This window comes from Onychostoma macrolepis, chromosome 02, assembly GCF_012432095.1.
Source record: "Onychostoma macrolepis isolate SWU-2019 chromosome 02, ASM1243209v1, whole genome shotgun sequence".
In the NCBI taxonomy this organism is placed as follows: Eukaryota; Metazoa; Chordata; class Actinopteri; order Cypriniformes; family Cyprinidae; genus Onychostoma; species Onychostoma macrolepis.
In genome coordinates this window covers 29,960,374-29,983,168 of record NC_081156.1, presented here as the reverse complement: position 1 = coordinate 29,983,168, position 22,795 = coordinate 29,960,374, and the positions used below count along the sequence as shown (strand labels likewise).

Sequence of the window (22,795 nt, the reverse complement as noted above, 5' to 3'; positions counted from 1 at the left end):
TTATTCCTGGTTTATTAAACGAAAACGAACGTAAACGTTCCACACTGTCCCAGGTGAGCGTGTCTCCCGAGGCACATGAAATAAAAAGCAGCCAAATGACTGGCAGAATTAGACGCTACATCACTATCTCCAATTTCCTGCGATTAAAGCTGGAAAATGCCATTACTGCCAAGCTTGAATTATGTGTGGCCCTGGTCCAAGCAGAATCAAATTGTTTTCAGAAATGGGCAGAGCAAACGAGTGCTGCACATGTGCACAGCGGGTAACCGCTTTGAAGAAAGAGTAACAACATCACTGAGACTCCCTGATGAAATAAAGGTTAGCTAAAAAACCAAAGCAGCAGGGAGCAAAATCCACAGCCTTGATTTCCTTCTGTATCAACAGTGTGTTTGGCAAACTGATCAAATGATATTGATCAAGATTATTGTTAGATTAATAGAAGTTCCAGTTCCATAATCTACCTACGGCCTTTTCAGAATACTTGACTCACAAGTAGCTATGTTTGAATTTTAGCAAATTTCTCTAGACTGAATTTCACACAGGCTGACTTGTTTAAATAGGGGGAGAATATATATAGGTTTAAGAAATTGTAAAAAATTAAATAAAAAAATAATACTTGTATTCAGCAAGGATCCATTAATTTGATTGAAAGTGACTGGAAATACATTTATATTGCATTAAAGCATATTCAAATAGAAATAGGTTCATTTAAAGTGTAATAATATTTTACAATATTACTGTTTTTATTTTATTTTTGATCAAATAAATACAGCCTTGATAAATCTTGAATGTATATAATACAGATAGGTAGATTATAATATTAATTAATACTTTTCATCAAGGATCCATTAAATTGATTAAAAATGACAGTAAAGAATTCTAAAAAAAATTCTAGTTCAAACAATTAAGGGTAATGGCTGCTGAAAATTCTGCTTTGCCACACAGGAACAAATTATATTATTTTACATTGTAACAATATTTCACAATATTACTATGCTTATTGTATTTTTGGTCAAATAAATGCAGCCTTGATAAGCCACGGACACAATTATTACATATATATAATTATTGTATAAATATGTTATATATTTAGTATTATATATAATATTAATTAATACTTTTATTCATCAAGGAACCATTAAATAGATTTTTTTTTAAACACACAGTAAAGATGTTTATGATGTTACAAAATATTTCTAGTTCAAACAAATACGACGAGTAATGCCTGCTGAAAAGTATTAAAATATTTTCTTTAATTAAAATTGTAGCAATATTACTATTTTTACTGTATTTTTGGTCAAATAAATGCAGGCTTGATCAACTGAAAGTCATCGGTGGAGATATCAATATATCAAACCAAACAACAGTTTTTTTAGGTCTTAAATTCTAAAACATTTGATACACTGTTCAAAATGAAGATTTCAGTCTTTGTGGTTGTTAAACAGTGTGTTTGTTCATAGTTAATGTGATGAGGGGAACTGACTTCACACATCTGCTAAAAATCACCTTGAGAGCAGCTGATTACAAGTCAATGAAAAATGGTTTATCGCCCTTATCGTGACAGCTTATTCGTTCATGTTTGAGCAGATGTATGAATTCTGAATCCTCTCACCACAGGAGGAACGGAACATGAAGGTGGACTTTAATCACAGGCTTTGATCTGCACGGGATTAACAGACAAACTCACACACTCATTAACACAGAGACCCTCTCAACAGAACGCACAGCTGTTGTCTTACTAAACACTCACTGTACCAGTCAGATGCTTTCAGTGCTCGTTTGGTCCGCTAATAAGATGATCATATGCACTGATGTTTGTAGATGTGAAAGCATCGTATGCGTCATACAGTGAGTGTGATGAATCATTTACAAGCACAGGAAATTAAGGATTTCCATCCGTTTCATCCTGGCACAGAGAAATGATGACGCAGGTGGATGCAGTTTATTATCAATTTAAGAGGAAGCACCACCGTTTTATAAGGAGTTTGTTAGTTGTGTTAATTTCATTTCTACTTAACATATCTGAAGGTTGTCACATTTTGCATCACCATATAGGAAGTTTTTTTTTTTTTTGCATGACATTGACACTGACAAGGCTAAAAGCCTAATTGGTTTTGTTTTATTATTTATGAGCGATTCGAGAGAGGACAGGAATGGAAGTGGGAAATGACGCAGTTTGCATACATTATGAGCACCATATATGTTCAAGTTTTAACCCTATAAAGTCTACTGTATGATACCTTAGAAATCTGTATCATATGTGATGTGCAAATTTCTAGGGCCTCTGACCGATCAACATGATTGATCAGACATTATTGAGTTGATACTTTTTTAGCAGTAAGTAAACATTAGAATAACTTTCACATTGTTAGTGATAGTGATTTCAAGATGAGCATTTAGTTGACTGAATCAACTTTGGTTTAATTGATTATCCATACAAATGTATCAAATAGATGCATCGGTTTTTGAGGAGCATTATTTGTTCATCTCTCAATAATCATTGTATTGCACAGAGCTTTGATAATAAAACTAAGCATTTAAACAAATCTCACTAAGACATATTGGGAAATGTAGAATTGATATAGATATAGAACTGATATTTATATGCATTTTATGTAAGGAGTCTGTAATACAGTTATAACATCTCATTGATTTACATTACAAGCTATCAAAATTTCATCTTACGATAAATATCAGAAACTGCATAAAATAGCATATTTTTGCTCAGTTTAAGCTTTTGAATAAAACTTGGCGAGTACAAACTCTTACTCATATTCTATATTATATACGCAAGAAAATCTGATGCATCAAATATGATACTAATATGCAAACTTTTTTGGGATTTTCGTTTTTGCAATATAGGTTCAATATAAGGTTCAATAATTATGCCTTTACAGGGCATGTTGTGGCCAAACGTGAGTGTAAACATAAAAGGAAACAAAAATCAGCATAAAATCAAAACAGACCTAAAACAGGTTTATTTGAAATGTTTCTTGTTTTTATTGTGCATAATTCATTAAAGTATGTTATTCAAAAGACAAAAAGGTTTGTTTTCAGAATCTTTGATCAAAATGTTATAATTTCTACTTCTGAGATGACTTTCCTTTACGGCTGAAGACAATCAAAGCCGCTTTGATACAGGGAGACTCAACTGTATGGAGACAATTTCTTTTACAGTCCAATCCACTGGCAATGGATAAAATCACATCTTGTCCTACTTTTGTTTCTTGTTAAACATCCTATTTCACTCAGAACTACATCATGTTTCATGTTGTCTTTTAAGACTAGCAGTTACAGTTGTCGTTCAAAAAGCTTCATATTCAGATCATTATTTGTTACACATAGCATGAATGTTATTTTAGTACTGTGCACTGTAAAACCTCTGTTATCTGACATGTATAATATCTAACATGTTCTATGTGTAATATCTCACTCTGAGGGTTTGACAGCCAACGCCAAAGTCTCCAACCGACCCACGAAGGCTTTGACGTCCCGTCGAGAGCTGTGTGTCCACGCCAGGGGCAAGTGTGCTGAAACCGGCTGTCGATCTGAAACAAACAACCTGTAAGAGTGCTACTGGAAAAAAAATCTACACACATGACATCAAATGTCACCATTTTTAACGAACATGCAAACCTTGGAAGAAAAGGCCACTGGGAAGCGCAGCGGTGGCACGTGACACGGCTAGCCAGACGACTGTATCGGCTCCCTGCTCCGCCGAACGCAGACGATTACGCATCATCTGATGGAACTGAGGCATCGCCTTGGCAACCGCTGAGCACAACCAGACCCAGACATTACAAGTCATGAGTTTGACAGAGAAGCTTGCAAAAAGTGTTATCTAATGGATTTGCTAATGGATTTCTAAAATCAGCATATGCAGCATATGTTATTGAATTGAAAACTCTGCAATTTAAGTTTATAATTTTTTATATACTGTTCTTTTAGATTTATTTAAAATTAAATATATATTTTATATGTATATTTTCATTTGAATTTTCATTTCAGTTATTTTAGTTATATTTTATTTGTAATATTTTTATTTTAAATGTATTTAAATGTAAATATATATTTTATGTGTGTATATAAATTATATATATTAATTACACACACACACACACACACACACATATATATATATATATGAATATACCTGTACTAAAACTAAAACGGAAATAAAAATCACTTTTAAAATATAAAATAATATACTTTTATATATAAAATAATAATAATAACAACAACAACAACAATTAGAAAAATAATTAAAACATTAACTAACTTTAGATAAAAAATCGAATAAATATAACAATAAAACTATTAATGAAATCTGTATGTGCAAGTATTAGTGCTGTCAAACGATTAATCGCGATTAATCGCATCCAAAATAAAAGGTTTTGCTTGCATAATATGTGTGTGTACTGTGTATATTTATTATGTATGTATAAATACACACACATACATTATATGTTTTTCAAATATTTATATGTATATAGCTATTTATATTTCTATTATTTATATTACAGATATATACATATATATACAGATATATACATATACATATATTTAATATATAATTTATAATACATATTTTTCTTAAATATATACATGTGTGTATTTATATAGACTTAATAAATATACACAGTACACACACACATATTATGTAAACAAAACTTTTATTTTGGATGCGATTAATCGCGATTAATATAATATACGCAAGTATAGTATCTAAATGAAACTAAAATAAAACTGGAAACACATCTAGAGTTGCTCTTTTACAGCTGGAAGGCTTCAAATCAATGCTTATGGACAAAAAATTTAACTTAAAGCTGTAAGTAAACAGAATTATTATGCCAAACTGGCATAATCTTGCTGCCAGTAATTAGCACATTATTTTGCTTGTTGACTTATAAAATGAATAATACCTGGTGTGTCAGCCCACCCAGGGTGCATCACAGAGAAATGAATTTTGGGATTTGCTTTGGCCCAGACCTCTGTCATGACTACCTGCTGCCTCTGTGGACACACACACACACACACACACACACACACACACACACACAGAGAGAGAGACACATAACGAGTGTTTAGTAAAAGGTCATCATCATTACTGCATCAGATATTGTTTAATGGAGATGCCACTGCTGGCACTCTGTGTCACCTGTTGCTTGGCAACAGTTGAGAGAAAGGTAACCCTGCTCATCTCAAATTAATACAAACTGTTCATGACTTTTAGTCTCTTTTCATGAATAAAATTATTTAATCTATAATCTTTTTCACATTATCCATGTAAATTAATTTGACAAGAAAATGTCTGCCAACACTTGACTAAAAAAAGCACCATGGTTCAGTCTCAGATGCTGCTTTGATATATTTAATTGATTATATACCAGGGTGCTGTAAAGTATTACCACCGTGTAAAGTATTGAATATAGTATTATTACCCTGGTAGTATCCAAAAAACATGGTATTGCCATATTTCGGAATATTTTGACTACCACAGTACTTTTCTGTAAGGTAAGAATTAAAAATAAATTTAAATTTTGGGTATATTTTATTTTATTTATTTATTTTTTATTATTATTTCTTTGTTATTTTTAATTTCACAGATCATTTATAAATCCATATTCTACATTTAAAAGTTTAATATTGACTTAAAAAAGATTTTGCAGTTTTGAAAAAGAAAATGTGAGGTAAAATGTCTCATTTTCATTTAGTTTAAAATGATGTATTAAAATAACTCAAACTAAAACTGAAATAAAAATGACTAATGACTAATGAACAATATAGACATTTAATTTAATTATTACATTATTATTTTGAATTAAAATAATTTATAAATTTAAATTTTTAATTTAAAGAGTGGTGTTTTTGCTAGGTGTAGTAGCTAGAGTGCTGCTAACCCTCAAGTCTTCTAAATGAATACATTTAAATGAAACGTATGAGCAATAAAAATAGCAATGATTCACTAATAAAACAAAAATAGTAAATTAAGAGGCAAAATGCTTTTAATTCTCTAAATACCTTGTTTTGTGCATATACCATGGTACCATCAAATGGAGCTCGCTCAGTCTGCAGGTCGTCTGTGTTGAGTTTCTGTACCAGCATCCCTCCCGATGACACCGTGATCTACATTATTATCATCACAACACATTGAACTACAAAATATGGCACAATATGAGTGAGAAACGGGTACCTCTGTGGATGTGCACACATTGCTGTTATTAAAATATAAACACAGCTATCATAGGTTGTGTCAAAAGCACAATTACTGTTTATATCTTCACATTTACCTTGTGAAAGACTGCAGTCTCAGGCTGAATTGTATTTAATAAATCAAGACACTGAGATCAATGTTGTTTTCACTTACAACTCGGGGGTCCTTGCTCTTCTCCAGCAATGGAATCAGACATTTAGTCAGAACATAAACACCTGCAGAGGACAAGATTCCTTTAAACGTTGCATCCAACATAGTCTACGTTTTACAACAGAATATACATTCTACAAAAGAATATTAAATACTGCCATTAGGAATTTTGGGGTCAGCAAGATATTTGTATTTGACAGTAAAGACATTTATAATGTTACAAAAGATTTCAAATATTTCCAATAAATGCTGTTCATTTTTGATTTTGGAAGGATCATGTGACACTGATACTGGAGTAATGATGCTGAAAATTCAGCTTTGCGCCACAGAAATAAATTACATATTAAAACATATTTAAATAGAAAAAAGTTATCTGAAATTGTAATAATATTTCACAACAATACAGTTTTACTGCATTTTTTGATCAAATAAATGCAGCCTTGGTGAGTACAAGTCTTACCAAGAGTATTGGTCGCAAAATTTTTCTCCAGTCCGTCAGAGTTAATTTCCCTCTGGTTCACCATACATCCGGCATTATTGATCTGAGAGAGAGATTAGTGTGGGAGACGAGATTAGAGGAGGGGATATGTCTTCATCTGTCCTCCACCTGTAAGCTTCAGCTTTTCTTTAATATAGTGAGGTATGATGGGAATCATACCAAAACATTGAGCGACAAGTGCTGCTTCTTAAAGGCCTCTGCGAACTCCCACACCTTTCTCGTCTCGGAGAGGTCCAACACATGGACGTAAACCTCCTACGGTAGATGCATATCACATAGTGACAGCAATATGAGCAGTGGAAGAAAATCCTCTCGTTTAAACACTGATCGTCTTATTTGGTGTTTTCTTTACATTCAGAATGAAACGTTGAAGCATAACAAGCAATAAATAAAATACTCACAGTATTTCCACTCGCTGAGATGATTTCTTCTCTGGCTCTCTCAGCTCGCTCTTTGTTTCGGCAGACGATATGAACAGTGCCACCTTGGACAAGAGGGAGAAAAAATACGGTAACACTTTAGTATAGGGACCAATTTTCACTATTAACTAGTTGCTTATTAGCATGCATATTATTAGCATATTGGCTGTTTATTCATACTTATAAAACACATATTCTGCATGACCATATTCTACATCCCTAATCCTACTCAATAATTAAATTGAACAACTACCTTACTATTAGTAAGCAGCAAATTAGGGGTTTATTGAGGCAAAAGTCATAGTTAATGATTTGTTAACAGCAAGAATTGGACCTAACAATAAAATGTGAGCAAAAATACTTAATGAATTAATATACAGTAGGTACCACATTCTTTGATGTTAAATTATGGGCTTGTTGAGGAGAACAATGATTTTACAATCATTCACACTCAGAACAAATGCAAATGAATAAAGGTAGAAAATGTTAGCAAACCATACAACACCCTACTATTAACGATGGGTTCTGCGTGGGCAGCACCACTCGAAAATCTAGTTGATATTATTGTCTTTATCAAGCATGACAGACAATCACAGAGGAATACAAATGGCTCGACTTGGCAGGGTTAAACAAGCAGTGAGCTCTCTGTACACAAGTCTATTTACAAATGGACTAAAATGCTTAAACCCAGATCAACTGTTAATTTCATCTCACAAAGTCTTATAAATAAGTATATTTATATATTTTATTATACACTGTCGAGTGGGTTTTTATTCAACCACAATCCATCAAATTGATCGAAAGTGACAGTTAAGACATTTATAATGTTACAAAAGATTTCTATTTCAAGCAGCGAATCAGCATATTAGAATGATTTCTGAAGGACCATGTGACACTGAAGACTGGAGTAATGATGCTGAAGATTCAGCTTTGCATCACAGGAATTAATTCTATTTTTAAATACACTGAAACAAACAAGTTATTTTAAACTATTTCACAATATTACTGTATTTTACATCACATATTATGCAGCCTTAGTGAGCATAAGAGACTTTCAAAAACATAAATAAAAAAGCCCAAACCTTTGAACAGTATTGTATTATATTATTTATCTGAATATAATTATATTTTCACTTTCAAAAAATACATGTATACATGGTATATGAAATTCATTATGGTATTCACAGTATTAAAGTACCATACTACCATCTGCTGCCATCATACTATAGATTTATAGTTGGAAAAATAATACCGTAACCTAAAAAAAAGTGTTTGTGTGACTATAAAACAAACCTTTTTTGGCTATGGCCATGGCTGTCGCCTTCCCTATTCCACTGTTGGCTCCGGTGATCATGAAGGAACGGCCCACCATGGACACATCCAGGTCCTTTGCTACAAAGCTCTTAGAGGCATTCTCAAATCCAGACCTGCTGACAACATCCAACACATGAATCAAATCAGAAACACAACCAGCATGAAACCTCAAGAGCTGTACTGTTATCCATAAGAGTGTTTTTAACACAATCCTTGAATTGTTATGTGACCTCTGGTCATTTGAGACAGAGCTCCTAAGACAAGAGCTCTGATCAGGGGCCAAAGGAGCTTCTGTGTGGGATGACAGGGCACTTGAGAGAGCGGCAGGGGCCTCAATAGGGCCCATTGTGATGCAATGATGACTGACCGTAAACTGAGGGATTGGATGAATGCATGTCAGAGGAGATGACTTGGGGAACTACAAAAACAACATTTGTGCAAGAAAGCACTACATCTAACAACATTTGGCTTGCGAGAACATAGTTTAAGACTTCGTTTTTGTAGCAGCTCTGAGCAGCTGCTGAATATATTCTCAGGCCAGAATAATTTTGTAAATTATTAAATGATCATAGCAATGAAAATCATCTAATTGCGATTAGAAACAATAAAACACTAATTATTAAAGAATTTGCAACAAACTTTCTCAATGGTTATCAGCAATAAAGCAGCCCAAAAACCTCAACAACACAAACTAAATTCAGTAAGAAATACAAAAAAGACCTTTACCTTGTATACGCCCTCATTCCCTTGATAAACCATGCTATGTTCCTGTAGAGACACATTTGTTGCACTGTTGTTTCTTCTCAACTGGACTGCAGTGATATGACAGCTGACAGATGCGTGTGACTACTGTAGCTCCAGAGGGCTCCCTCTAGTGTCAGATGATAGATAATCAATTACACACAAGCAAGGTCATGCAAATAAATGTAGTCAGGTGTTCACTTTTCAAGACTTTAGGCCTGTAGATTGCGTTTTCCATTATTTAACCTTTAATGCTAAAAAATGACTTTCCAAATAACCAAAAACCCTCCAAGACCCACTGTAGCTTGCAAAAACTTGCAATGATTTTGATAAAATGTGGTAAAAATCCAAATATTTGACCTGTAAGTTGTTTTTTGTTTGTTTTTTTAATTTCCACACACACACACACACAAAACACAGTACATTTTTTGTGCATACTGCGAACAAACTTTCGCATTTTTTAACACTTTCATTGAAGAGTCTGAGTACAGACGAATCCACTTCATGTGTAATAAAATATAAAAAATATAAATATCATAAAAGAAAAAAAAAAGTAAGAACATAAAATTAAGACAAAAAGACGTTATTAATAATCGTCTCCCATTCAAACTCAACTGGTTAAGAAATAGGACTCAACAAAGGTGGAATAACAAGATAATAATATTCATAATAGCAAACTGTACTTTAATTAATATTATTATATTATATTTTACATAACAAAAATAGTTTATTCTTAATTGGGTTTTAAGTTGGTTGCTTAACAACATAAGTCATTCATGTCATATCTATAACCATCGATTTACAACAGGCGTTTAAAGGTAACGCACAGGAAATGTGAGGAGGGTGTTGCCCGGCCCCTTTTCAAGCCAGGTGCAGTGCCTTAACCAATCAGAGCTCAGACAGAGGAGGCGAAAACAAAGCCGACCGCTCAGATACGCATCTGCGCATGCGCCGCTTTTCTCTCCCCACAGTTTGGGAAGGGCAGCGATGACTCCGGCCTTGGCCAGCCGGGAAGTGAATAGGAATTTTGTAGATTTCAACCTTCTTTCCGTATTTCATACTTCAATATGGTAAGTTACACAGTTTATTCTTTTGACTCGCCTAAAAGCACACATTTAGATCTCAGAGTAGGGTGACAGGTGATTTCTTCCACAGGTTGTGCTCTTGCACCTGTCAGGACGCATATGCGAGTGCACCTGCGGACTTTCAAACTTCCGTCCTTCACGAGCTGCTTGTTTATCACCGAATAAAGAAAACCGTGTCATTTAGAGCTGGTGTAATTCACCTAAAGTTGTTTTATTCAAAGTTTGAGCAAATTAATGGGGTGTCATTTAAAAGCCGAGGGAGTTAAAGGTGTCGCGTTAGTGAAGTCGTCTCATCTGTCTGGATAAACCGGTTGGTTCGTTTCGCTTGATACTGGACTGTCAGATTTTGACACTCCGCAAGTAAATTGTAAGGTAACCTTTGTGTGGAGAAAACTTGTATTCAAAGTCCTAGTTTAGCTGACTTGATTTGGCGGCCAGGTAAACTCGTTTATCTGTTGTTCAAATAGGAGTTGACCACTGTGTGTTTGACTGCTGCTGAGCGAGTTTACAGAAGAGCTATCTGTTTTTCTGGTTAATGTGTGCGAGAATGAGGAAGAATGAGTTGAGTATTTTATAAACCAATCACAATATTACAAATGAAATATTAACATTTGCTATTATTAAATATATATTTTTAAAATATTGAGTTGATAATATTGAGTAATAATATTTTAGCAATATATTAATAATATTTGACACTTTATATATTTTGAAATATCAATACATTTCAAAAATAATATTTTAATACTCAAATTACATGAAAAAAAATGTTGTAAAATATCATGTTGTTAAGCATACTATTAAAATATCAGTCAGTAATCTGTATTACTAATAATAACAATAAATTATGCTCTTACATATGCATTTGTATAAAAACAAACCTTAAAATAATGTACAAATATTTTTTTCAAACTGAGTAATATTTTAATGCAATATTTTTATTAATACATTTATTATTAATTACCGCTTTTTAGCTATTAATAGATTTAAAGAATGTAATTTAAATGCTGAATGAAAAATACATTCATAAAACATTTATTTTTTTTGTTTAGCTCTTAGCTTAGTTTTGTTGAAATTTGGTAAGTGTTGGCAAAATCTCTCCAGAGTAGTAATACAATGCATGCAGGTCCTCTGACAATGCTTCATCTGGTATTGTCTGTATGCATCTGAGTAATTACAAGTGATGAAGAAGTGGCTCTTTTAATTTCAAAGAGATAACAACACACTGCAGAATCCCATTTAAACTGCAGCGAGTGTGTTTGTAAGCATGTTCTCCTGTGTGCTGTAGCCGCTCACAGCTGTGTCGACTCCAACAATAGAAGGAAAATGAAATCAGAACAACACAGAACTGAAATCTAAGCAGGAACAGGCTCAAGAGGAAGCTCAGAGCTTCATTTAAACCCTCTCCTAGTGAAACTTTGTGTGTGGGAGAGCGAGGGGAGGGGAGGGGGGGTGTAAGGAGAGAAAGTGTGGAATGTAGAGATAAAGATGTATGTAACTTAATAGCTGTAGCACACTGTTTCCTTTCTCTTTTCTCTGCCTGTTGTCGTGAGATGGGTGTTCCATGCTGAAGAAATACTTCAGAGAATTATATTCCTCTGGAGCACAATAGTAGACCCGACACAGTGCATGCTTCTGTTTCCTTGTTGTTTCCTTGTGTTTTCATCTTTCGTCCCTCATCAGGATTTACTGAGGAAGCAAATAAACTCTTTGCCAGCATGTTTTGGTCATAACAATGAAGCAGCTGACGGTTCCATTTCCCCACCTGGTGTTCCTGCATCTGTGTGCATGTGTGTTTGCGAGCAAAATGAGTTGCTTGCAGCAGATTCATTAATTCTCTCGTTAAATATAACACTCGACTTTAGGAGGACAAAGCTTGGGACTCATTGCTTCTTGATGGTTTGAGTTCTGTGAAAAATGACCCATTACATTATCATGTTTTTACACAAAGAAATAATTCATGCAAAAATGAAAGTTTGCGAAAATGTACTCCGCTTCAGGCCATCGAAGATGTGGATGAATTTGTTGCTTCATCAGAAAAGATTTGGAGAAATTTAGCATTACATCACTTGCTTACCAATGAATCATCTGCAGTGAATGGGTGCCGTCAAAATGAGAGTCCAAACAGCTGATAAAAACATCACAATAATCCACACCACTCCAGTCCATCAGTTAATGTCTTATGAAGCGAAAAGCTGTTTGTAATAAACAAATTAATCAAATTTAACTTTAAAAACTTAAGCTAAAATACAAGTCCTCTATCCATAATGCTTTCTCTGCTGAAATGTCATCTTATCTGAATCAAAGAGAGAAAAATACGCACAGATCCAGCTCTGTTTACAAGTGGAAACAGTTCTAAACAAATTTGTCGTTGGATTTCGATCCACAGGTGATAGAAGTGTTATGAATTATAGGCTCAATTTTTTTTTTTGGCCAGAAGTGACAATGTAAAGGTAAAATGGATTGTTTCTTGCAAGCAGCTTTTCACTTCACAAGAGTGTTGAGGATTACTTGTGGATTATTGTGATGTTTTTATTAGCTATTTGGACTCTCATTCTGACGGCACCCATTCACTGCAGAGGATCCATTGGATGTAATGCTAAATTCTCCAAATTCATTATTATGGAGAAACAAACTCATCTACATTGATGGCCTGAGCGTGAGTAAATTTTAATTTTTGAGTGAATTGTTCAGGTTACTCTTGGTACCTGTACTTAAAGTGAAATGGAATTTTAGCGTATTGCACATAATGCAATTATACTGTAGCTGTTTTTATGTAAAACAATAAGCAATAGACCTATGCAATGCAACAATCAATAGACATTTTGAATAGTAATATGCTTGTTGTCATATGACCGCATTACACTTTGTTTAATTCAGCAGATGCTGTCCAGTCAAAATATGGGAAATAAAAACAATTAATTTTGTGTAGAAAATGTGTAACTTTCGACAGCATAATTAATGATTCAGTCATATTTAAGTGTTTTCAGTTCATTAGAATTACTGTGGAATACGGTATTCTGCACAGTGATTTAGGCTACATTGCACATTTTTATATTTCTTTACAACTGTCATTTGAAAACAACAAAAAAAAAAGATTAAATTATTATGAATGTCTCCGTATTGAATGCAGTTTTATTGCTCATCATTACTCATTTCTGTGAAGTTGTCCTTATGAAATTCCCTTGTCCAGTAATAAAAGTGAACACTCCAGTTCCATATTTTTGAGTTGTGACTCCGGTTTCTGTTTAATAGTTTCTGTTAATAGTTGTCAGTGTGGCCTGTGACCTGATAAGTCTGTGAAAAAAGCAGTTTGTGTGACTCACAAAGAGAGCGTCACACATTCTGTGCAGCCGTGACTTATGTCTATGAGAAGACGAAGCTTTTTCAAGCATTGCCAGATTTCTGTGCAAATGAAATGAGGGGGAGGAGAAATTAGGAGTTCTCAGAAATTTTGTTCTCAGTATTGTTGCATTGAGCTGATTAGTTCTTGTGTGGAAAGGATTCACGCAGGGGTCCATCCTGTGGCTGAAAGCGGATCTTTGTCTCACAGATATTGAATTTCATATTGATTAGGTTTGTGTGACAGTGAAAAGGTTAGCCATAGTTCTCTGTCTGAAGTGCAGTTTGTCTTTTTATGTGTATTTCCTGTTTCCTAAAATTTTATCTGTGGGCTTTTTGGAATTGTTGTTACAGACACGGTAAGACGAGACAGGAAATATGGGGGAAATGGGATCAGAAAACAATGCAGGCCAGATATGAACCTGCGTTTCTCGCAGGAGCACCACAGCTCAACATATCTAGAGCTTAGATTTGGTCATGATTCCATTAAATATTATTTTTGCAGTTTTGAGGAATAAATGTTTTGAAATAACAAATGCATTTCATCCACCAGTGTTCTGTAGCTTGACTCAGTTGTAACCTTGCCAGAAAGGTTTTTGCATCGACGCCATGTCTGAGCAAAGCCGTGAGATTCACTGATTGAGCATTCAAAAGTTTAGTTAGCTCTGTTGTCAAAGACTTTGTGCCAAACCACAAAGAATCTGGTGCAGTTACTCCATGCATGGCGTTTATTTGTAAACCTGAGATGTGACTATGTTGTTGAAGGAAATGTTGTTACATTGCACAGATGCTGAAACGAAAGAGCTTCTCTCAGTCGAAGACAGTAATGAAATTAGTAGACAGATTGCTGGAAAAGATTTCCAGCGCAGCTGTTCAAATGCAGTTTTCATCTTTGTGCATGTGTGATCTGGTACATTTAAAGGTAAATGTAATACAATTTTATGGTGGTTATGTGTGAAAGTGGTTGATGGGAGGTAAATAGTAAGGAAACGGGTACACTTTGTAATATTTGCTATGAAATTACAGAGTCTCTACAGAATGAAGTCCACCCACTTGAATCATTTTGGCCTTGACTCTAGTGTGAAACCCTTTAGTCCACCTGCTGTGTTGCAGAATTTCTGTCTACCATCTGTTTCCCTGCAGCATCTGCAGAAGAACCCATGCATAACGAGTATTTTACACGTAGATTTATGACATTTTTTCCTTTTGAATGCATTGCAACAGTTATAGGTTTCTATGAAAGGGTTAATTCACCCAAAATGAAAATTAGCCCATGTTTTACTCACCCCCGAGGCATCCTAGGTGAATATGACTTTCTTCTTTCAGTTGAATCCAATCGGAGTTATATTAAAAGTTATCCTTGCTACAACGTTATAAACACTTTTCTCTCACTTCTGCTTACTTATGTGCAAGCCGTTCTGGCCGGATGACGTAGGACGTATGCGCAGTTGCAGAAAAGTGTTTATAACATTGTAAATACGGATATTTTTCTTACAAAAATGCATCAGTTTGCTACAGGAGGCCTTTGTTCACCCCCCGGAGCTGTATGAGCCATGTTTTATTATGGATGCAGATGCTTTATTTGACTTCTTTTGGACTGTTGAAAAAAATCACCCATTCACTGCCATTATAAAGCTTGGAAGACCAAGGACAATTTTTTATATAACTCCGATTGAATTCGTCTGAAAGAAGAACGTCATATACACCTAGGATGCCTTGAGGGTGAGTAAAACATGGGCTAATTTTCATTTCTGGGTGAACTAACCCTTGAAGTATTGTTTTATATTTGATGCAGACCAATACGAAAAGCAACATTAATTGTAAATGAAAAGTAAAGGATTATTCACACTTAATTTAGCAATGGCACTTATCCAGAGTGACTCTGTATTTTCACTGTCAGCACATTTCTCATGAATGCGCTCAAAGGAACAGTCTTGGTAACTCATTACCTTTGGGGTTTGAACCTACAACGAGCCTGGATCATTAACCACCTAGACAACACGCACTCCAAAAGATGAAAGAATGAAACCATCATTAATTAAATGCATGTTCTCTTTTCCGACAGATGCATTTCCTGTTGCTGTTCAGCCGTCAGGGGAAGTTACGGCTGCAGAAATGGTTCCTGCCCCTCCCGGAGAGAGAGAGGAAGAAGATTGTGAAGGACATGACCACTATGGTGTTGTCACGAAAACCACGCACATGTAACTTCCTGCACTGGAAGGACCTGAAGATTGTCTATAAGAGGTGAGCATTCAACCCAGGCCCAAGGAGAATGTCCTGCAGGAGTAAATTTAAGGCTATATTCAGTATGTGGTCTTCAGTAAGAGCATGCAGGTTTCAAACAAAATGACGGCGTTAGATTCAGCATTAATTAAAAGCCCAGCTGCTAGGCTCTCTTGTTTGGTCATTAGTCATCACAAGGTGTGAGCAGAAGACTCTAAAATCTTGCAAAGCGGACACCTAGTCAGCAGTCAAGATCTTATATGCGCTAATTAAAATACCACATGCAAAGGTTTCTGCGCCCGTATCGAGTCTGTTGCCCCGTCCTGTGCTGTAGTTTTTAAACCAGTTCAGTCCAGTTCTCCTGCCATTACTGATGTCATTAGCTGACGACATGCCCCTATCTGAGTCCTCCTTGTTTTCTGGCCAAACCTAGTGGCCGCTTTCTACACAATGGCCCCCTATTACCCCTCAATAGTGTCTGAAAATGGACCCACATGCTCACAATGGGAGTTATTAGTGCTTTGTCTTTTTATTATGATAAATCAGTTAGAAGGTGTATTAGAAACATGTTAATGTCACTTCTGAAGATTAAATACTCTTAAAATCAATATAAAATTGAATTTACAATTTATTTTATTAATGCGACTTTCCAAGTACAACAAGACAATGCTTTTATTTATTTATTTATTTATTCCGAACTGATTTGATCATAAAACGCAAGTGTTACATTTCTGAATGGATGTTATAATATGTGATAAAGAGCTTTTTTAATCTATGTAGAACCATATTTCAACTCTGTATAGTAGAAAATGTCCCAAAAAAGGGATTTTCTGAATATAAAATGCAAAGAACCTTTGTTTTTGTGAGTGTGTATGGAAATATTTTAGAGAAAATGTTTAATTGTGCTTGTAAACTTTAATGCTTCAGAGCCTGGCTATATTCTTGGTCACTGTTCAGATTTTTATGCTGCATCAAATCCTTCTGTCAGGCACTGAAACTATCGTGTTTCTGAGAGTGAGTTTTCACACTTGTGTTCCTGAAAGCCTGTTATTCACACTCTTCTGGTTCAGATGTGTATTTCACACCTTTCTTAAACCTGTCTGTCTCTCTCTGTTCTTTCCTGTTGTTTTCCCAGTGTGACCTTTATAAATACGGAGATTTGCCATGTCAGCAGTTGCATTACAGAAACTGTAGATGACAATTGTGAGGATAGTGTGTACTATTTTCATTTTTTTTTTTTATGAATAAAAATAAATGTACGTCTGTATTTTCCCACTTGTTTGTAGGTATGCCAGTCTGTATTTCTGCTGTGGTTTGGATAACCAGGATAATGAACTTCTGGCTTTAGAGATTCTGCACCGTTATGTGGAGCTACTTGACAAATACTTTGGGAATGTAAATACATTCAGTTTCTCACGTCTGGAGCAAATATTTGATACATTTAATAAAAAATATTATACAATATTGTTTATATTATCTGTTTATATAAGTATCTTTTATTAAATGCATTTTTTAATTTCTTTTTGCATAGACTGAACACACAATTTTCTTAATTCATTCTTATTTATTTACCAATTTCTGTGTGTGAACTATTATCTTACAGGTATGTGAGCTGGATATCATCTTTAACTTTGAGAAGGCTTATTTCATCCTGGATGAGTTTCTGATGGGTGGAGAGATTCAGGAGACGTCCAAACAGTCCATTGCAAAGTCTGTAGAGGCCTCAGATATGCTGCAAGAGGTGAGAAAATAAATTTAATCTTCATTTAGGTTAATATGTTTGAAAAATGAAACAGAAAAATAAGTTTATTTAACAGTATTGAAAGAGGATTAAAAGAAAATATCTTCCATCCCTGTAAATTGCTATTGTTTTGACATTTAAAAAAAAAAAATAATAAGACGCATGACAACACGATCTCAGTCAGTGTTTCTGAGCCAGACATTTCAGATTGAAAGAACCTGCAGCTGTTTTAATGGTGCTGTCCACCCAGTTATAGAGCTCTACTTTGGTTGTCCCCTTCATAAAACATTATTGATTTGACAAAGAGAGAGAAATAAACAGACCTGTCTGAGAGTGTTGTTTTACAGAGCAACTCTCAGTACCACTAATTGCCAGCTTTCCCAGCATGCCTCAAAACAATGAGACCACATTAAAAGAACAGTTCACCCCAAAATGAAAATGATGTAATTTACTCCCCTTCAAAGCTGGCATACTGAGCGCTCACAGGACTATAGCATAAGGGGTATAAATGAAACGAGGGTGAATAAACGATGACCGGATTTTCATTTTGGAGTCAACTCTTGCTTTAAAACCCATATGGCATCTGATCATTTGTTTTCCATATATCATTCTAATAAGCAGGGTCCATACATCTGTAGGAGAGTTCACCTCTGCACGCCAAGGCAAAGGAACCTGGAAATGTCACTTAATATTATACAATAGCATAATCATTTATGTGCCTGTTTTCTTCTCTTCAGACGATGGAAGAATACATGAGCAAACCAGCCTTCTGACAGCAGCTGACGTGATACAATGTGACAAAAGGGAAAGAAACCTGCCTCCGCAGTGTAGGTTGTGTCCTTCACTCAGGACACAATTTTTCATTGCAAGAAATTACAGACTTCATTCATGAGGGATGCAGAATTTTGGTTTCTTATTTATTATTATTATTATTATTATTATTATTATTATTATTATTTTCATCTTATTTTCATTTTCATATTTCATGCTTGTATGAACTTCTTTATCAATTCCACTCAAATTTTAATAGAACTGAATCAGGGTTCATGTTGTGTTTTTGAATAGGTTATGTCTTGTCAGCTTGTAAAAATAAATGTAATGCAGAATTTCTGTGATGGCTCCAGCATGCATATACACATGCAACCATAGCTTCAACTGATAATTTTCAACTTTTATACCAAAATCATTTTATATAATAATCATATATTTGCAATAACCTTAAACCTTGGCTTATCTGAAGTGCCTTTTCATGTTTTTAAACATGTTGCATGTCTCAGGAGACATTTAAAAAAAAAAAAACACTTTTGAAGAAATGTTAATGCTTAATAATTATGAGCACACTTTGTTGATATTGTCTTATTAAAATGGTCTTTTTGATATGATTTAGTCTTAGTCAAGTGTTTGCCATTTTCTCTAATTAAATGCATCCGGTGCTTTCTAAACCCCCTCCAGCAGTTTATTTTTGTGCACTGTAATGGATTTGTTTTCTATTAATATCTCTTATTATGAGACTATGCTTGGTGCTGTGTTAGGTCCTGTATCAAGTGGACATCCTTGGCTTTTTCTATGACGTCAAATGCAAATATTAATGTGATTTGATATTTTTTTTCTTCTCTTTCAAGATCCAGCACAGACTGGGTGTCATGTTTCTTGTTTTAAGTCATAATAATTATATTTTTATTTTGAATCATGCTCAGTGTAATAAGGCAGCACAATACAGCGAGAGGAAAAATAATACGGTAATGCTTTATTCATGTTTCTCTTCTCACACTTTAGAACACGTACAAAATGATTTATAAATGAGAATCACATCCATCTTTATTGGTTTGATAATGAAATAGCTTGTAAAGATTGCAGCAAGCGGAGTCCTACGACTACAGGAACATTCTCTTGATACCAACAAAAGGAACAAGAAAACATTTCGAGGACCACCAATTCATAAACGACAGATAAAATACACTTGAACTCCCGCACATTGATATACCATATATATTTACATCATATAGAATTCCATGAAAACTAAAGCACTTTAAACTGTTTACTTTTTTTAAAATAACTTTTGAGGAGATATAGGCATGTCCCACAAGTAAGCAATATTTTTTTCCCCTTTCATACTCCAACAAGTCCCTTCTGTGGCAGGATTGGCTAGTAGGAGCTTCTTACAACCGGTTTGCAATTTGGACAGTTCAGAAGTCGTTCATGTAGCCATAGCAACCATATCAAAGAAATAAAAGGTCAAGGGGTGGGACTTGTCAGAATACGAGCAGGGGAAAAAAATACAAGCTCAGGGTCTTCACATTCCTGCAACCATTTTCCCGTGATACTCTTTACCCTCTTCTGTTCCAGGCACAGGTGGGGTTTGATCTACGTTCTCCTGTGCTGAATCTTGAGTGGGTGGCTTTTGGGGCGCCTCGGGCTCCTCTTTCCCTTGGGTGTCTCTTTTGGTGGGCATGCTTTTTCCATTATCAACCTGATCAAAGAAATCTTTCATGGCCTCCTCATACAACTCATAAGGCAACTGTCCGTTCGTGGTGGAATCGATGGCTCTCTTGCGATCGCTTGAGCTGGTGTCGGGGTACTCAGTCAGGAGTTTGGCTGCGAGGAAGGTCGACTCTTCATCCTCATCCACTGCATCATCATCGTAATCATCTTTTCTTTTGCTTGGAGCTTTGTTTAACTCTGACAGGAACAAGCTTCCCCGTCTTCCGCTGGGGTTGAAGTACTTTGCCATGGCAGTCTTGTAGGGCCTTTGCTTTAGCAAAGAATATTTTGCATTCTTGTTGGCCAGATTCCCTAACCCAAGGACTTTCAGGATATCCTCAGTCTTGACATCAGGAGGGATATCGCTCACTGTGACTTCAGGCTGTCGACCATTGTAATACTTGATGACCCGGCTCTTGTACCGAGGTTGGCTGGGTTTCCTAGCCAGCGGAGTCTCAGGAAGGCGTTGTTGTTGTTTTCTGGTTTCCTCCATGAAGAGCATTCCAACCAGGTCCTCTGGAGGCACCTGGAGCTTCACTGAAATAGCCGACAGCAGTTGTTTGATTGCCCTAGGGTCGATTAGAGCGGGTTGAGACAGTAGCCTCCTCCTTCCTTCCATCAGGTCCCGTTTTTGTGCCTGGTTTGTCATCTCCAACACCTTCAACAGGTAGTAATCCACGAGCTTTGTGTCATCGTCTGGGTTCTCGTCATCGCCTTCAGCAGGGCTAGCTCGTCTTTCAATGGCCTCGCCCTGCTCTCCGTTATCTCCTAGTCCTCGTTCGTATTCTTCACGGCTTCCTTTAACTACTTCCTCCGTTTCGAGCTGCTCCTCTAGCGGCACCCATTCCTCCCCTCCGGTCACGTCCTCGTACGCCAGGTTTCTAACCTTGTAGAGGTCATCGTCATCTTCGGCGTCTTCATCCTGGTTCTCTCGCTTCTGGTTCTGCGCGGCAGACAGTTTACCAAGCTCTTCGAATATAGAGCGCATGTTGGCGAGGCTCTGAGGGGTGTACTGCTCGTCCAAATCCTCAGTCGCCCGCTTGTTGTCCCTGCCGTTCTCCTCATCCTCAAACATCAGCGGGTACTTCTTGTGCGGCTTCACGAAGCCCCCGTAGTCTCCAACAGGGCTCTCTGCATCTGCCACCGGGCGTCTGCTCTTGTGAGGACGCCGCTCGTTTCCGGGTGCTGGCTGGCTTTCCGGAGTCTCTCCAGCTTGTTCAAGCACCCGCAGCAGAGATCGAACCCACTGTGGCACCTTGTTATCAGGCCAACGGGCGGCGTCCTCACGCGTGGGTGTGTTCTCGTCCTGTAAGGAGGCGAGCTGCACTAGAAAGCGGAATTTGTCCACCTCGTCGTAGTCCCCTGTTGGACTCTCTGGTCCATCAGCTCTCTGCTTCAAGCTTTCGATGTACTCCAGAGCTTTGATCATATCAGAGCTGGGAGCAAGGAAGCCACCCTGGTCTCCGCCTCGCAGGCGATGGTGGCGCACAGAGGCGCCCTGCACGGTTAGTGTTTGGAGGAGGGTAACGAGCAGGACCGCCACCCCTCCGGCGGACAGTTTCGGTAGTGACAACATCATACCGCCTAGAGATAAACAAGCACAAAAACAGTTAACCCGTGCAGTCTTTTTTTTTATTTTTTTTATTTATGTTGATATTTAAAACCAAAATGCATGTAGTGTTGCTAAAATTCAGTTTAAGTTTAAACTACCCATGAAATCAGTTCTTGGAGTTGCTAAAATTGTTTCCCAGACCGAGAAGAAGCGACGCTCCGAGCGCCAGAGCAGCAATGAGATCAGTCAGAACACAACATGTTTTTAAACGACAACAGCACCGGATGAGTCACCGCCTGTTGTCAAGGTAACCTTTCACTTGTGGCTACGGATCTCTAAGAACAGATCTATTGATATTTTCACGTATGCTTGTAAGAAGAAATCTCGATTTAAAAGATCAGTCTAGCTGGAATACATTTCACTGATCTTTTCGCGACGAAATCCAGTAGATAAACCAGAGATGAGATATGCTGATTATGAGTGATAGTATCTAATCAAGCAAAGCCGGAAAGAAAAGGAACAATAGCTCTACTCTTCTTTAACCCACACAAAGCAGATTAGCGCATACATTAACTATTTTCACAGAGCATCATTTTGTGAATACAAAAAATAAAAATGAGCCGCCGTACCTTTTGTGTAGAGCTCAGAGAATGTGAATGAGCGTGAACAGCATGTCCTCCGTGTTGCCTCAATGCGCTTCGGTTGTGTTTCAGCACCGGACAGCTCCCCGCGCTATATGAGGCGGCACCTGATCAATGCGTCACCGATGCTCACGCAATACCGAGGCTGTGCATGCATTCGTACGGACGGTAACCATTCACAACGTTTATCTCTGAGAAGCCGAACCTCTTGCATTAACCTCCTTGGTCTGTGTTTTAGGAGTGTTTTATTCATAAAGAAGAGGATAGTGCGTTTTGTGAACTACACTGTACGTTTGCACATATCCTTACCATAGTTTCTGCATAAATACAGAAACGCATTTGCAATACAGTTAATGTATTGTCTAATGTATAATGCAATAAAACTGTTAAATT

The 22,795-nt window shown here is 36.3% G+C and overlaps 3 protein-coding genes across 3 annotated transcripts; 1 reads left to right on the top strand and 2 right to left on the bottom strand.

The window, feature by feature from the left end:
- Positions 1 to 63: 63 nt before the first annotated feature.
- Positions 64 to 10,083, bottom strand: dhrs12lb (dehydrogenase/reductase (SDR family) member 12-like b). Its single transcript, XM_058758844.1, has 11 exons — positions 9,953 to 10,083; positions 9,323 to 9,467; positions 8,576 to 8,709; positions 7,265 to 7,347; positions 7,023 to 7,118; positions 6,825 to 6,906; positions 6,368 to 6,429; positions 6,022 to 6,126; positions 4,923 to 5,013; positions 3,637 to 3,774; positions 64 to 3,548 (listed from the first exon to the last, which is right to left on the bottom strand). Exons 2-11 carry the CDS (start codon positions 9,376 to 9,378, stop codon positions 3,430 to 3,432), a joined length of 966 nt encoding a protein of 321 aa, XP_058614827.1. The 5' UTR covers positions 9,379 to 9,467; positions 9,953 to 10,083; the 3' UTR covers positions 64 to 3,429.
- A 169-nt stretch (positions 10,084 to 10,252) lies between these two features.
- On the top strand, positions 10,253 to 19,170 carry ap1s3b (adaptor related protein complex 1 subunit sigma 3b). Its single transcript, XM_058764639.1, has 5 exons — positions 10,253 to 10,407; positions 15,830 to 16,008; positions 17,274 to 17,382; positions 17,591 to 17,728; positions 18,466 to 19,170. Exons 1-5 carry the CDS (start codon positions 10,405 to 10,407, stop codon positions 18,499 to 18,501), a joined length of 465 nt encoding a protein of 154 aa, XP_058620622.1. The 5' UTR covers positions 10,253 to 10,404; the 3' UTR covers positions 18,502 to 19,170.
- A 284-nt stretch (positions 19,171 to 19,454) lies between these two features.
- Positions 19,455 to 22,542, bottom strand: scg2b (secretogranin II b). Its single transcript, XM_058764632.1, has 2 exons — positions 22,391 to 22,542; positions 19,455 to 21,793 (listed from the first exon to the last, which is right to left on the bottom strand). Exon 2 carries the CDS (start codon positions 21,786 to 21,788, stop codon positions 20,022 to 20,024), a length of 1,767 nt encoding a protein of 588 aa, XP_058620615.1. The 5' UTR covers positions 21,789 to 21,793; positions 22,391 to 22,542; the 3' UTR covers positions 19,455 to 20,021.
- Between the last annotated feature and the right edge of the window lie 253 nt (positions 22,543 to 22,795).

Bases quoted from the DNA above. Each gene is read 5' to 3' on its own strand.
- dhrs12lb (XM_058758844.1), bottom strand. From the start codon at position 9,378: ATGTGTCTCTACAGGAACATAGCATGGTTTATCAAGGGAATGAGGGCG. The intron at 6,907-7,022 runs GTATGATTCCCA...TCTCTCTCTCAG, and splicing joins ACTTGTCGCTCAATGTTTTG to ATCAATAATGCCGGATGTAT. The intron at 3,775-4,922 runs GTATTATTCATT...GGTTGTGCTCAG, and splicing joins TGGGTGGGCTGACACACCAG to CGGTTGCCAAGGCGATGCCT.
- ap1s3b (XM_058764639.1), top strand. The intron at 17,383-17,590 runs GTAAATACATTC...ATTATCTTACAG, and splicing joins TTGACAAATACTTTGGGAAT to GTATGTGAGCTGGATATCAT. The intron at 17,729-18,465 runs GTGAGAAAATAA...TCTTCTCTTCAG, and splicing joins CCTCAGATATGCTGCAAGAG to ACGATGGAAGAATACATGAG.
- scg2b (XM_058764632.1), bottom strand. From the start codon at position 21,788: ATGATGTTGTCACTACCGAAACTGTCCGCCGGAGGGGTGGCGGTCCTG.